The sequence below is a fragment of the Lupinus angustifolius genome, chromosome LG06 (genome assembly GCF_001865875.1).
Source record: "Lupinus angustifolius cultivar Tanjil chromosome LG06, LupAngTanjil_v1.0, whole genome shotgun sequence".
Lineage (NCBI taxonomy): Eukaryota > Viridiplantae > Streptophyta > Magnoliopsida > Fabales > Fabaceae > Lupinus > Lupinus angustifolius.
In genome coordinates, this window is record NC_032014.1 from 18,191,425 (window position 1) to 18,207,775 (window position 16,351).

At 37.2% G+C, this 16,351-nt stretch overlaps 1 protein-coding gene across 1 annotated transcript; it reads left to right on the forward strand.

Moving 5' to 3' along the window:
* On the forward strand, window positions 11,247-14,403 carry LOC109350509. The gene is made up of 2 exons (XM_019591740.1): window positions 11,247-11,654; window positions 14,197-14,403. Exons 1-2 carry the CDS (start codon window positions 11,247-11,249, stop codon window positions 14,401-14,403), a joined length of 615 nt encoding a protein of 204 aa, XP_019447285.1.

Sequence of the window (16,351 nt, forward strand, 5' to 3'; positions counted from 1 at the left end):
TGAATTAGTTTTCTTGTCAATGTCAAAATTTTCTATAGTTAAAACATTAGAGTATGTAGCAGCAAAAATGTTGCAAAAAATTAACCAAGTACAAAATGTAAGAATGTAGGTATAATGGCTGGTTGGAAGCCTATTTAAAGGACTTGGAACATCCAATTCAAAATACCCAATTTATATAACTTTCCCACTAATCTTTCATACACTTTATTCTTGCAACTTGAATTTTAACTTTCATATTTTTCTATAGTTGCAACCAAGTATTTTCTCTGACGTTTGCATATATTAAACACGACTAGTGCTCATGTTTCACAAAGTGATTATAGCATAAGGTAAGATGGTCTGAGTATCTCTAAAAGACCACATTTGTCGTATTACCATCATATCCAGTTTATAGAAATATTATGCTTAATAGCATACATTATTTTTATTTAGATATCACTAATTTTTGAATGATTGGAATAATTTTGAACCTAACATAGCTTAGAAAGTTATGCAACAAACAATCCTGTAGATTGATATTCCCAATAGAGAGGATATATTTACTCTTAACAGTTTCACCTAAAGCCCTTGGTTTATGAGCTTTTATTTCCCCCTTAAAAAATCTACACATAGAGTAGTAGAATTATTTTCTATCATAACCCTCCCATTGACATTAAATTCCAATACCAACCACAACATCTATGCATGGTATATTATGACACACTGAATTGAAAGTCCTCAAGTCTAAGCCAATGTCTTTTCCCTTGACCGAGTAAAACACTTTATTTTTCCTTAAGTTCAGGTTGTAATAGAATACCTACACAAATTTAGGGTGGTAGGCACAATGTTCCTCATAGAACATACAAATATTTTGTTGCCTAATGAGGGTGGTGAAATGAAAATCATCAGACTCGAAAGAGCGTAACTTACCACATAGCAGCAAATAAAGGTCTTCCAAGAAAATGCTCTATGAACACAACATATTGCTCATCAGTTGCAAGAAGACATGCCAAATCCAACAAATTATCCTATGAAGAAGTTTGTTGCTTCCTCTGAGAAGAATTGGTATATTGCTTCTTGGTTCTTGATGAAGAAGCAAAGAATTTGAGGTTTTGAAAAATTAGCTTTTGAGATTTTGGTGTTATTGATATAGAGCTCTAAACTTGAAAATGATGGTTAGAACGTGTTTAGAATAAAAAATTTGATAAGAATGACCACAAATTTCAAGTAAAGAGAGCAAGAAATGAGATTTCTAGGAGTGGGTGGGCGTACCATGAAAGGAGTTCAAGAGGAAGACGATGAAGTTTATGAAAAATGGGAAGGAAACTTTAAATACCTGCACAGAGTAATTGGTTATTCAAACTAGAGTAATCATTTACTCATAGTGTAAATACCAAGTATTATGAAATACTTCCTCAAGTAGTTGGTTACTCTACATAATAATTAGTTACTCTAGCTCACTGTATCATTCAATAATTGGTTACTCTTCTGAGTAATCAGATACTCCTTTGAGTAATAACTTAATGTCCTTAGTTATTGAATCCTTGAGGCGTCTGATACTTGGTAATTGGTCACTCTCTTACAATAATCGATGAAACACCTACACATATGAAAATTTAAGAAATTTTAAGCATGTTAAAGTACAAGTAGGCATGCAATACACAAATTGAAGCAAGCAATTTATTTTAGAATTCAAGTCAGATTTATTGAAGCAAGCAAGCACAAGTAGGCATGGTCAGATTTTCTATTTTAGAATTCAAGTCATTGAGCATGTTTGAAATTTTTTTATAATCATGACTTAACCTTCATGAAATTATTTTGGTTAGCAAGCAATTTTTCCTGACCAACCATTAATATTTTAAGAGTAGGATCAATAGGAGAAGATTGTACTTGTGGAAACCTTGTTGGAGGTTTCGTGTTACCTAGTACATCATTGTATTGATGATTCAAAGTGTTGTTTTTCCTCCAAGAATGGTTGGGATTATTCTGCCTGTATGGCGGGTTGAATTGTTGTCCACTCCTCTCCTTGTAAGCATTGTAGTTGCACGATTCAGGTTGTTTATTGACCAATGCTCCATGTTTAGGTTCAGTGAAGTATTTGCACTCGGACCACTCATGAACTTTTGCTCCACACTCCTCACATGTTGCAGTAGACCCAATAGCATTAGCATGGTATTTTTCCAGCTTTCCAAACCATTGAGAAAGGTTCTCCAACGAGGAAATTACCTTTTCCATTTGTTTTCCTAAATATTGTGCACCCGAGTCTCTCCTTGGATGATGTCTCCTCTTATTCGCCCATTGGTGATGATAGGAAAGTACATTTCCTATGATCTTTGAAGCAGCATCAATTCCTTTGCATATGAGGGCATCACCTGTTGAAGACTCCAGCAAATGTTGTGATGGAAAGTCTAGCCCACTATAAAAGTTCTGAACCAGCATCGAAGGTGGAATACCCTGATGATGGCAAACTTCAGTTAGCTCATTTAATGTTTCCCGGGCCTCAAAAATTGACTCCCCATCCTTTTGACTGAAGTTTTGGAAGAGGTTCCTATAGTGCACAATTTTGGAAGGAGGAAAGTATTTGTTGAGAAAATCTTCCTCCAAAGTTCGCCATGTTGCTTGAATTTCAGCATTTTGATTCCTTAACCATATCTTAGCTCTATCTCTTAGGGAATATGGAAACCTGTGGAAAAGGATGACATCTTCAGAAGCCTCATGGATTCTTATAGTCTCACATAATCCCAAGAACTGATAATATGGAATTCAGATCTTCATGATCACCTCCTCCAAATTAGTTTTGCATCACCATTTGGATCAGAGCAGATGGCAAAGAAAAGTTCTCTGCCTCATTTGTTGGGAAGATTATTCCAATACGTAAATTACGAGCATTAGGGAATGTGTAGTCGTGAAGTCGTTTTTCATCTCGTTCAGCCATTGTCTATACATGGACACGTCTTTCTCTTGCTCTTTCTCTTTGTTTCTTTCTTCTTCTATGGAAAGTCCTTTCTGGCTATGAGTAGTAATTTGAATATTGCATAAACCAAATGGGCAACCTGTAGAGGTACCAAGAAAAATAAAAACGTATAATACATTATAGTAAAGTAATGAATTAATTGAGAATTAAAGAAATTTTGACACAATCCCCAGTAATGCAAATGCACGATTATGTCGTAAAGTAATAAAATATCGATCCCACGAGGACTGAAAAATTCCTTTAATTATAATAATTAATTTATACTTAACTCAAATAAGGAATAAAATTGAATTTAGAACAATTCAACAGTTGACAAGAAAAGTTATGAAAATATTAAAAATGATTGAAATCTAATTTAGGAAGAGTTACCAAGATAAGGGTTACCACCTTTACACTCACAAATTATTGTTTTGCTCCTTTTCATGAACTTTAAGTTGTGAGGGTGAAATGCTCTTGGATATGTGTCATCCTCTCTCGAGCTCCAACACGTGTACTAAATTGAAGTAGCACATACCCTCGTGGTACGATTATCAATCGAATTATTTACTTGGATATTTCTATTCAATCACTTCATAGTAACCCAACATGAATTCCAGAAAACCCCGAGAATCCTAATACTACTCTCGTGAATTAGAATTCTAGTTTGAATAATTGATTGGTCAGAAAGTTGAGTTCACATATCGGTCCTTCCCCAATGTATCTAAGAGGTGTAATTTGTTGGCCAGACAACTCACGCGAAAAAACTCAGTTTAATGATTCAAATCACAACACTCAATGAAATAGAAATAAGAACAATTGTTTACTGAATGTAAAAGGGCATAGCCTTAGTCCTAGAACCAAAGGGAATTACTCACTCATTATGGAGAAGAAAATACCAAATTTTAAATTACAAAATTATAATGTCAAAGTGTGTTCAATCCTTGAGGGAGAACCCTCATTTATCCTAATTACAAAATATTGGGTTAAGCCCAACAAAACAAATAAAAAAATAGGAATGGAATATAACATCCACAATCATGGGTGTATGTGGTGCCTTTACTTCAACTTGCTTCTCTTCGATCTAGGCTCTAAGGTGACTTCTTTTGGCCATTCAATTGGTCTTCACATAACCTCAACACTGAATTCCATCTTCTTGAATCCAATCTCTACCCTTTTTGGTTTCAATCCATCCAAACTGCACAATATAGCCAAAAACATCCAATCAACCTGAACAAAGAGAAATAAAAGCTTAAAACAATCCTAAAGTCCTAATTATGTCCTAAAATTCAAGTTAAATGTAATGCACATGTAGCATAATTTCATACTCGTCACTAATTCATCTCCAAATTGCTGACCACGAACGTAATCATGTTGTTCCCCATTTTGAATGTTATTCTCAAATGTATCTAAATCATGCACAAGCATCCAAAATGGATCGATATCAAACAATCTATTATCTTCCTCATGTGTAGTATTCTACATCTTATCAATATCTTCAATGATTTGGTCTTCCATGAACTTCACCTCACAACTTCTAACAACTTTTTTCTCAACAAGATCATACAACTTATAGCCGAATTCATCTTCACCATAACCGATAAAGATGCATTGCTTTGCCTTCGTATTCAACTTGGACCTTTCATCCTTTAGAATAGGCACAAATGTCTTACAATCAAAGACTCGCAAATGAAAATACCTGACATTCTTGCCACACCAAATATTCTCTTGCACCTAAGCATTCAATACAACTGCAAGACTAAGATTAATAACATTCATTGCAATATACAAAGCCTCAACCCATAATTTTTTAGGTAATTTTGATTAAAAAAACATTCACCTAACTCTATCAATCCAAGTCTTGTTCACCCTCTCTGCTAAGCCATTAAGCTAAGGAGTCTTAGGATGAGTCTTTTTATGTCTAATACCTTGGTTCTTGCAATAAATATCAAACAAAATCCACAATACTCACCATCGTTGTCAACACGAATGCATTTCAACTTCTTGCTTGAATATCTCTCAACCAAAACATGGAATTGTTTGAACTTTTTAAGCACTTGGTCCTTTGTCTTCAAAGCATAGACCAAAAGTTACCTAGAATAATCATAAATAAAAGTAACAAAGTAAAGTGCACCATCGAATGACTTTACCTTCAATGGACCATAAATCTTAGAATACACCAATTTTAGCAACTCTGACTTCCTTGAGGATGATGCTTCTTAAAGGATACTTTGGTATGCTTACCACCCATGCAATGAGAACATTTCTCCAATTCTGCACTCTTCAATCTTAGAAGAACATCTTTTTTAGCTAAACAATTCGATCTTTTATAACTGATATGACTAAGCTTGTGGTGCCACAATGAAGCCTCCATATCCATGGCATTCGTACTTTCTTTAGCAAGCAAAGCTTTTGTCCAATACAATTTAGAATTTTTATCCCCTCTGGCCACAACCAAGTTACCCTTGGAAAGTTTTCATTTTCTAGAACCAAAATGCTTTTCATAACCACTATCATCAAGTATATGCACAGAAATCAAATAGAAATGCACATCTGGAGCATGTTTAACTCCTCTCAACAACAATTGTACTCCCACGTTGGTATGCAACGAAACATCACTAATACCAACTACCTTTGACACACCATCATTATCCATTTCAACACTTCAAAATCACCACAAGTGTAAGATGTGAAGAACTCCTTCCTTGGTGTAACATGCATTGTAGCACCACTATTAATTATCTACATGCTCACATCTGAATCAAGATTAACATAATCGCGGTCACAGAGAATAATAAGATCATCACAAGTAGCAATAGTAACACGATCATCGTCACCGTGATTCTTCTCATTCTACGTGCCCTTATTGTCATTCTTCTCCCTTTTCCATGGAAAATAATTCTTCTGTATGTGACCTGCTTTGTGATAATAGTGATACTCCACATTCTTGTATCAGAACTTAGACTTACTTCTTCCCTTTTCATTATCACATTTTGGTTCCTTTCTCTTACTTCTCCCCTATTTTTAGTGACAAATACCTTAGAATGAGAGTAAGTAGCATTTGTCTTCCTTCTCTTATCCTCATTAATAATATTTCCCTTTATAATTTGCAAAGAGACAATACCATCAAGGGCTAAGTTTTTAATTCAATCCCAACATGTTTTCCACGAATCTGGTAGAGTACTCAGTAGCCATAGTCTCAATACTTCATCATCAAACTTGATACCCATTCTTGATAATTGATCTAGGAGCCCTTAAAAATCATTCAAGTGATCTGAAATAGAAGCTCTCTCTTTGTACCTCAAATTCATCAAGGAATTCAACAAGTGTAATTTATTATTCCCTATTTAGAAGTATACAAGGATTCAATCTTCTTCCATAAAGATTTTGGATTTTCCTCATTAGTAATGTGATTATACACATTGTCTTCTACATATTGTCGAATGAAACCACAAACATGTTGATGTTGAAAACTTCAATCCTCATCAGACTTGGACTCAGGTGTCAAAGTAGCAAATACATGAAGATGCAAATTCTTCACAAATAGTAAATCTTTCATTTTTTCTTTCCAGAAGTGATAGTTAATGTCAATCAAACATATCATTCTATGTATATTTTCCTCCACCATTCAAGCAAGTCAAATAATCTCAAACTAAAGAGCTCTGATGCCACTCTAATGAGAAATTGAACACAATAATAATGAAAAACTCGTTTATATAGGGGATAATAATTTCCCAAACTTTCTAGAATCTATGAGAAGTAATAACAAAAAATGGTAGCAATTAAGATCACACAAGGGACATCAAAAAATTTAACGTAGAACGCCTGTATAATGTGAGAAGTAAAAATCATTGGCTCAAGTCAGTTAATCAAGCTCCACTATGATCAAAATATGAATATAATAGTGTCTAAAAAATATAGCACAAATTGTGCTCAACAATAAGGCATAAAAGAGAGAAACATGCTTGAAAATGAGAACAAAAAATGTAACCAAAACCAGAAAAAAAACTATTGTAATAGCTCGTTTTCTACCACCTCAGAAGACTTCTCACTGATCCAACTGGTCAGAATGAAATACCAGAAGCTATGAACCTGTTGTCCAAATTTCAGCCTGATTCAAAGTTGAACGAAGACGCAGTCACGAATTCTCCAAAACTGCTATGAGTTCCTGTGGGTTGAGTTTTCTTCTATTCTCTCTTACTTTTCTATTGCCTCCTTTTTTCCTAAACTAATTGCTCACCCTTGCATTAAATGGGACAAGTGGACATTGACCAATTATGTCTTTTTCCACGTAGGAAAGGAGGCTAAACCCAACATGGGTTCCATTCATGAGTTTGATTTTTTAGGGGAGAAATGTAAAAGGAAGTGATTCTGACCCTTACCAATATGTTTTTCAGATCTTTTATAGCTCTATTTACTTGTCATCTTGTGAAGTTGAAGGCGTGTCTCATTGTGAGTGCCTTGGATGATAACTATCGTGGATCTTCCATCGCAGCACTTTGCTAGTATCTTTAGATGTGAAAAATGCGGCTTGTTGCTGATGTTACACGGATTCCTAATGATGACCGTTTCCAACTTTATTATGCTCGTTTTGATCACTGCTTTCCATTCAATCATTGGGAATCGAATTCGTCATTATGAGCTGATTCAATTATACAATAAAGGTTTTTATTGTTTAAATAGTTCATTATATCTAAAGATTACGTTGTTATTTGAGATTTTAGACCTTATTATGTTAGGGCCTATTTTATTGTTAGTTTATATAGGCTGTACATAGGCAATTATACTAAGCTTTTGAAAACTTTTAATGATACTGAAATTATTCAAATAATATCCACTGAGCAAAATTTGAGTCAGGAATACCCACATCCAATAAGTTTTGTGGGAGGTATCACTATTTTATACCATCACTCTCCTTGCTATCCGTGAGAAATAGAGAACAAATTAAAAATTATGATCTTAATGTAGGTTAATTTAATTTTGATATACAATGTGTTTGTTTCAAATTGGTACCAAAGAGAAGGGTAATAATTAGTGTTATTTCATCCCGGTCAAACTGGATATTTTACCCATCTAGGATGTGATCCTTCCCGGCCAACCATAGCCGAGTGGGTTCAACTTGGGAGCTTGCATCACCCCTAAAAGTGGAAGCAGGTCAGACCGCCTATCAGGGACCTATTACATGGCCTATAACAGGTTAGGCTCAAGCTTTTTGAAAAACCTATTTACTTTAACAGGTCAGGTCGTAGGCCATCCAAAAGGCCTAGTAAGCCTAACAGACCATCCTATTTAGTTATATTATGTAATATGTTCATATTATACAATTTTAAAATAAGTAATATTATTATACATATGTAATATTTATATAAAAATATAACTTAATTGTTAGGGTTAGAAGAGTCTAATTAAAAGTAGAAATATTAACCTATTTAAATGTAAACATGATGACCTATTACAATATTATATTGTATAACACGTTTTTAAACAGGCTAATAGGTCACTCCAGGCTTTTAAACAGACTAGGCTTAGACTTTGAAATATTTATTAAACAGGTTAACAGACCAGACCTAGGCTCCTATATGTTATATAGGTTGGGCATGTTTAAGGCAAAGCTTGGCCCAACTAGGCATTGCCATGTCGCCTACAAATCCAGCTTGTCCCTCTAGTAGTACGGTCATGAACAGACCTACAATACGGTGGGGACATGCCAAGTATATGCCTACAATACCTACTATAAGTCATAATCAGCCAGTGGGTAGGTGCCACGTTATCCATCTCAACTACTATAAATAGGGGATGTCCCCTTATATGAAGTATTCATTAACTCATTCACTCACTAACACACTCATCTTTACTCAGATATTGGTAGCATTCATTCTCATTGTTCCTTTACCTCTCTAATATTTATTTAACAATATCGCATCTTAGTCTCATACTGATTTGATCGTTGGAGAACCTTTTCAGGCAACTCCCCTTGTAGGTTCAAACTCATCACCCACTAGATTCAAGAGAAGGCTACTTCAATAGGGCACCCAACTCTGACCATCCGGCTAACCACTAAAGAACATTGGTTTCGTCTGTGGAAAACCGACACCATGGTATCCACTGAAACAAAGCACATCCTCCCAGCCAAGTAGAACTCCTAACAACTAACATGCCTCCCAACCACCATACTCCATCGATCGACCCCCAACACAGATACATCTATCTCAACAAGCTAGTCAAAGCCATCATCCCGCCCTAGGGCAACAACCACCAACCATCCAACAACTTCTCCAAATGATACAAACACAAGGGCAAATCATTCAACAGTAGGCCTAATTGTTAGTAGAGCTCCACCAACTCAAACTGGAGCCTAGCAACAGACCGTCATGGCATGTTGCTGGTGAGCAACATGAGGAATCTGCTAGAGAATCCCATCTCATGCACACAACCCCCCTAAACACAAAGACCACAAACATTGACCGCCCACCCGACCGCAATTTCTATAGGGCCAAACACCCCTACATAGAAGCAATCATGTCCTTCCCGTTACCAAAACACTTAGCCTGCCCAAATAACATTGATCAATACGATGAGACTTTTGACCCTCATGACCACCTTGATGCCTTTGAGGCGACCACACTCTTCCATAGAGCCTTAGATCCAATTATGTGTCGAGCCTTTCCACTTACTTTAAAGCAGATTGCTTCACAATGGCTCATGCAACTAGTACCCCACTACATAGACCAATGGTCTACTTTGGTGAGCAAATTTAGCATCGGGTTTACGGTTAGCAAGGAGTAGCCAAGGTCATCCTATACCTTGTCTGTTATCCAGCAAGGTCTGCACGAGCCCATTCGTGCATATCTGGGTAGATTTAATACAAAAGCAATGAAGGTCTGCACCCTAAGTCTCAATGTGGTGGTGCATGTGTTAGTCATGGGCTTGCAAGATGGTCTCTTCAGACAGGAACTAGCCAAGTATTTTGACCTCACGACGATGAACCTCTGCTCCAAGCCTCAGCCGTTCATTAACCTAGAGGAAACTAACCATATTCGATCATCTACCGAACACAAACAATATCGCCCCTCACAAGAGGACAAACGACCAAAGTTTCATGACCTTCCCAAAAATGACCCCTCAAAATTGCCTAGAAAATCCAAGTATGCGGTCTAGACTTCCTTCAATGTTGGCTGCTCTAGAATCCGATAAGAGGTCATGGCCACCCACCTTGTCCAGCTCCCTAAACCAAGCCCATACAAGAGGGTGGGGGCCAAAACCGATCCAAATAATGTGAATTTCATAGCATGTTTGGCCATGTGATAAAAGATTGCACTCACTTATCAAACACAAATGAAGACCTCATACAAGCCAGCCACCTGAAGCGCTTCATCGCTAGAGTAACTCAGCAAAGGCGGCCACCCTTGTCTCGTCGGCCCAATCCCCCTAGAAGATGCTCCATAACAAGAATTCAACATGGGTATGCTCCGAATGGGGACCAAGTCGACAGGTACCGCCAAAATAGCCAAAGGAAGAGAAGCAGTTCCAGGTTAGCCCAAAGCGGTATGTTACAGAGGTCATTCAAGAAACCACAAGATATACTTGACACCAGCAACCCAGTAGGGTCGCACCCCCTCCCCTAATTTCATTCGACAACGGTGATTATGAAGGTGTCGTTCGGGGTCCTCACTACGAAGCTTAACAATTAAAAGGTCAGCAGACTCATTGTCGACCAATGGAGTTCGGCAAACATTATGTTCCGAAATCTGTTCGAAAAAATGGAACTAAGCAAATGAGATCTTCAACCTTATGATGGACACCTGGTGGGCTTCGTTGGTCAGGGAATGACTGCACGAGGATATGTAGACGGGTACTTGACAATCAGTGATCAACCCTTGAGTAGAACACTTCAAACTAAATGCCTAGTCATGAAGCAATGGTCTCCACCCCACATATGTGCATGAAATTCCTCTCCTCCGACTTTTGGGTATACACGGTCAAACGAGATCAACATTGTGCCAAAAGTTGCTATCAAATGAGCCTTAGACCAAGCGAAGGAATAGGAAGAGGGCCACCTCCAGCAAAAATTGCAAGGGGTTGGTTGAATTAGATGCTCGAGTAGATGAAGGAGAATTTCGTCCACAGTTGGAAGGAGAAAAAATCGCTTTACAGCTCAACCCAAAAAAAGGATAGTCTGGTGTACGTAGGCAACACACTTTTTCCCTGGTTTGTCGTTGACATTTGGCCTTAAAACTTAGGGGCTACTTACCAGAGGATGATGAACAAAGTATTTTGTGATCAGATTGGACAACATATGAAGGTTTATATAGACGATATGATCGCCAAAAGCCTTCCTCAAGAAGATCATGTCTCCATTCTCGGATTCCTATTAACTAGCCGAGGAATAAAGGTTAACCCTATCAAATGGCAAGCCATCATCAGTATGAGAAGCCCCCAATCAATAAAAGAAGTTCAGCAACTTAACGGTTATTTGGCGGCCTTGTCCAGGTTCCTCCCAATGACCTCCAAACATTTTCTCCCACTCTACCAGTTATGGAAGAAAGGCAAGAAGTTTGAATACACAGATGATTGTGCAAAATCCTTTCAGATCTTCAAGCAATATTTGGGTACTCTTACAATACTCACTAGGCCCGCACCCGACGAAGTACTGTATGTTTACTTGGCAGTAGCTGATGAGGTTGTGGCCACCGCTCTGATTCGTGAAACCAAGGAAGGTCAAAGCGTAGTTTACTTCACAAGAAAAGCATTACAATGCATTTTGAACTTCTTTGTAGTTCTTCTCAATATTTATTTTGTGAGATTCTTATGCCTTACTTTCTTTGACATACATCAATTCCGAGGAAGTAATGCATTAAGCCAAGGTCTATCATCTTCAATGTCTTCAGTGTGTCTTCATTATCTCTATTATCTTCCTTGCATTATTTCCAGTGTATATAAGATAATCTATGTACAAAATTATTATGAGAGTATTGAACTAACCTTGAATCTTAATGTATAGAGTAGGCTCACTAATAATCCTCCAGAATCCTTTATCAATGAAGTATTGATCAATATTATTGTACCATGATAAAGAAGTTTTCTTCAAGCCATATCGGACCTTCTTCATTTGTAGCACTTTTCTTACATTACCCTTGCTCACGAACCCTTGGGGTTGTTCCACAAGGATTTCTTCTTGAAGAACTCCATTGAGGACTACATATTTGACATCTACCTGGTAAATGGTGAAGATGTAAGCATGCATCACATATATTTTGATGAAGACAAAGGTTGATAAAAGACAGACTTTGATGAGGATAAGGATCGACAAAAAGAATTAATGATCAAGGACAAACTTGAAGGGATGAGCATATCAACAAAAAAACAAAGTCAACAATAAAGTCAAGACTCGAGTTCATACAAGGCAAAGAAATCAAGAAGATCTAGAGGCTAAGTATTTTATATCTTTATTAGGTCTTAAAATGTTTTCTTAGTAAGAGTCTAGGCTAGGATGAACCCCAATGAAAGTCTCGCAAGCTAAAATCAATCATAACTAAAATGAGACTCACATGCATAAATATATGATTTACATGCACATGCATGCATACATGATCATATGTTTTGAATGCATTTAAAAAGAGTTTTTAAATCATACATCATTCAAAGGCGTGCATCATTCTTTTATAAATCATGTAGGAGGTTCATACATCATTAAAATATATTTTTTGGAAAACCATTAATCGATTAAGAGATATTTTAATTGATTAAGCATTGAATTTTTGGGAACCCATTAATCGATTAAGTATGGGTTTATAATCAATTAATTGCTGTTAAAAACAGAATGGTATATTATCCCAAGCTTTTCATATTGATTCATATAATAATAATAGAGATGAACATTGATTCATAGAGTTAGAACACATACGAAAAACAGATTACACATTGTTCAGAAAATCTTAAGCTCTTTCACTTTCATATCTTTAGAGAGATTTTCAAATGTGTTCTTTTGAAAAAGAGAAAAGGGTAAATCTTTACAATGATACTGGTTGAGCTTAATTGTTAAATATTTTAATAAAAAAAAACCTTGCATCTCACATTTTATGTTCTGTAATTGTGAGATATTTAGAATGGTTCTTAGATTCTAGAAGAGTGGTTAAATCTGCATATTGAGGTACATACATAAATTGAAAGAATTGTTAGCCAAGGCAATAACACATTCTCTTCGTGTGATTGGTATCACTATTAAAGGAGAATAAGTTTGGGAAATATCCTAACTGTTGTTAGGTGTGTCTTCATGAGAAGTAAGAGGTCTTGGTATTGAGCGATACTTGGTTAGGGCCTAACCGCAAAAGGATAGGAGATCTTAGTAAGCGAGAGAGAGGGGTCAAACCGAGGTTTTCAAGTTCATAGAGTCCAAGAAAGTAGCGTCTTACATCTTATATTGGAAGCTTGTTTGTAAGAATACATTAAGATTTGATAGTGTAAACAAATCTCCCAACATCAGAAGGGGAGGCCTCGATGTAGTTTGCAGTAGACCGCAAATGAACCAGGATAAAAAGTCATGTCTCATTCTTGTTGTCCCTTATCTTTTTATATTTAAGCATTACTTGATTTACTTAACTTGACATGCATATAATTCTATGTTAATTCTATATTCTGTATTGTGCATTTACTATTCATAATCTTCTATAGTAAGTGCATATAATTTTAGTTGAATGTTGGTAATCTTGGAGATCGAAAGAAAAATGTTTTCATTGAACAAGAACTAAATAATCGACTAAGGTGTTTAATTAATCGATTAATAGCAGAACGAGTTAATCGATTATAGTTGTGATTAATCGATTAAACAATGTATAACTTTGACTCTTTACAATGGTTGTTTTGGTTACTTTAATGGTGAAATTTTACATTAAATGCATTATTTCTAATGTATGTGTGTGCATAGGAATAGCATGGCCAACAAGGCTTCTATTATAGCATAAATGGTGGATATTCTACAAGCCATGTATCAGAATTAAGTTTCATCTATTTATCGAGGGCCTGATGAATTTTGTAGATGCAATCCTCATTCCTTCACAAGAGGATATGTCCCTAATGATGCTCATAAGTGGATCCAATAACTAGAGAGGATCTTGAGAGCAATGGCATGTACTGGTGCACAGATGGTGACCTTTTCCACCTACATGTTGAAGAAGGAAGCATAAAATTGGTGGGAGTATGTTGGAAGACAACTAGAAGAAGAGCAGTGAGTGCCTATGTAGGTGCTTTTCAAATACAAGTTCTTGTAGAAATATTTTCCCGATGATGTAAGGAGAAAGAATGAAATTGAATTTCTGAAATTGGAGCAAGGGAGCATGTCTATACGCAAGTATGCAGCAAAGTTTGAGGATCTTTCCAAAATCTCCCCCGACTATCAGAACCTGGATGAACGCTCTAAATGTGTAAAATTTAAGAGCGGTCTGAGGCTGGAATTGAAAAAAGTGTATGGCCACTAGGAGATTCGTGATTTCCGAACCCTTGTGAACAAATCTCGCATATGTGAATATGATTCCAAGGCCAAACAAAATATAGTGAGGAGTGTAGTTCCCCCCAAAGAGATATGGTCCCCAACAAAATACTATGCAATAGTCTACAACAACTATCAAAAACTTCAACTGACCAGGTGCTTGAGGAAAGGGTCCCGAAATATCCATGTCCCACTTGCATAATGGCCAGGGGGCCAGCATGGTGGTTAACTATTCTGGTGGAACTTTATGGAAGTAGACAAACAGTTGGTACTCGGGGAATTTCTTGGTCAGATTAGACGCACCTTTCTCCATGGTCGCCAAAAATAGAATGACCATAGGACTTTCATTGCTAGGGAAGTTGCATCGAGGTGGTGTCCACAACTTCCCTCATAGACTTCTTTGAGGACGTGTAATTCTCTATCGGGCCGAGACATTTGAGGATAGGAGTAGAAAAGCCTTGGTGATATAGTGTTCCTTGGGCTAGGGTGTACCAAGAGCAGCATCAGAGGAACCTTTGTCTTTCCTTTATGTCGGTAGGAAGATGACCATGCAGAATCTACTTCATAAAAGGGCATGTCCAATCATCTGGGGTCATAATTTATTCAATGTCCATGATGCTGAGTTTGAGTATCGTCCCTTGGATAACTGCCCGATTACTCCCAGACTATTTGTGCTAGCTAGTTTGGACAGGATATGTCTACTCGTGTGTTCTTCTCCCTTAGAACATGTCGGATAGTTGGTTCTTCGAACTTAGCCATCAATTCCTTTACATTTACCAATTACTTGGTTTGGTAAGTACCAGTTATTTGTGAGACTGCCAACAAGGAGTCACTAAAGATGGCTATACTTTCGGCCACAACCTCCCTTGCTACCAATAGACTGGCTATGCAGGCTTCATATTCGGCCTGGTTGTTGGAAGTTGGAAAGGTAAAAGTCAAAGAGTGCTCAATGGTTATCTCGTGGTCATTGTCCAACAGTATTCCGACCCTACTCCCCTTGGGGTTGGAAAATCTATCAACTAAGATTGTCCAAGTTCATTCCTGATTGTTCGGTTGTGTGGTCAATTCGGCAACGAAAATCGACAAGACTTGGATTTTGATAGTTGTTTGGGCCTCATACCGAATATCAAACTGTGCAAGTTCAGTAGACCATATTATCATATGGAAGGCCAACTCTAGTTTGTGCAAGATTTGCATTATGGGAAGGTTTGTTCTGATCATTGCTTGATGAGATTGAAAGTATTATTGTAACTGCCTGGTAGCCATTAGGAGGGCATATGCAACTTTCTCTAACCGCTGATACCTGAGCTCTAGGCCTTGTAGTGCCTTACTTGTAAAAAATACTAGGCTTTGACCTGCCTCGGTTTCTTATTGATTAGTGCCAAACATACCTAAAACTCATACACTTTTATGGCACTTATCTTAAGCATAATTGAGAAAAACCAACTTAAAACAATACTTTTTGTATAAAATATCACAATTTGGTATATTTGTGTTTGTATTGCCTTTTTATGTATTTTGTAGGAAATAAAATGAAGAAAATAAGAGAAAAGATTCATGGTCAAAAAAACAACAAAAGTCAAGAAAATTAAGGTGCTCAACCAGACAATTGAGCGTGGAACAAGCCCAGCTGAGCTGACCTGGCCACCTGCCTGACCTGGCCACCTGCCTAACCTGGACCAAACTGCTCAACCAGGCAGCTGAGCGGACCTGCTTAGCCGCTCAGCCTAGCACCAGACTAGGCCTGACACAGAAATATGCTTGACACGGTCAGACACGAGCTTGGCACAAGACCAAGCTGCTGAACAAGCTGCTCAATGGCCCAACCAAGCTACTCAGCGGAGAACCAGACTTCTGGCCAGACAGCAAGCACCAACCCACATCCCTGTCAGCACGGTCAGAAGATGCTGAACAAGCAGCTCAGCGATGAAGCAGGG

Excerpts from the sequence above, each read along its gene's own strand:
- LOC109350509 (XM_019591740.1), top strand. The coding sequence starts at position 11,247 with ATGATCGCCAAAAGCCTTCCTCAAGAAGATCATGTCTCCATTCTCGGA. Across the intron at positions 11,655-14,196 it reads AAACCAAGGAAGGTCAAAGC|AAATATTTTCCCGATGATGT; the intron begins GTAGTTTACTTC and ends AAGTTCTTGTAG.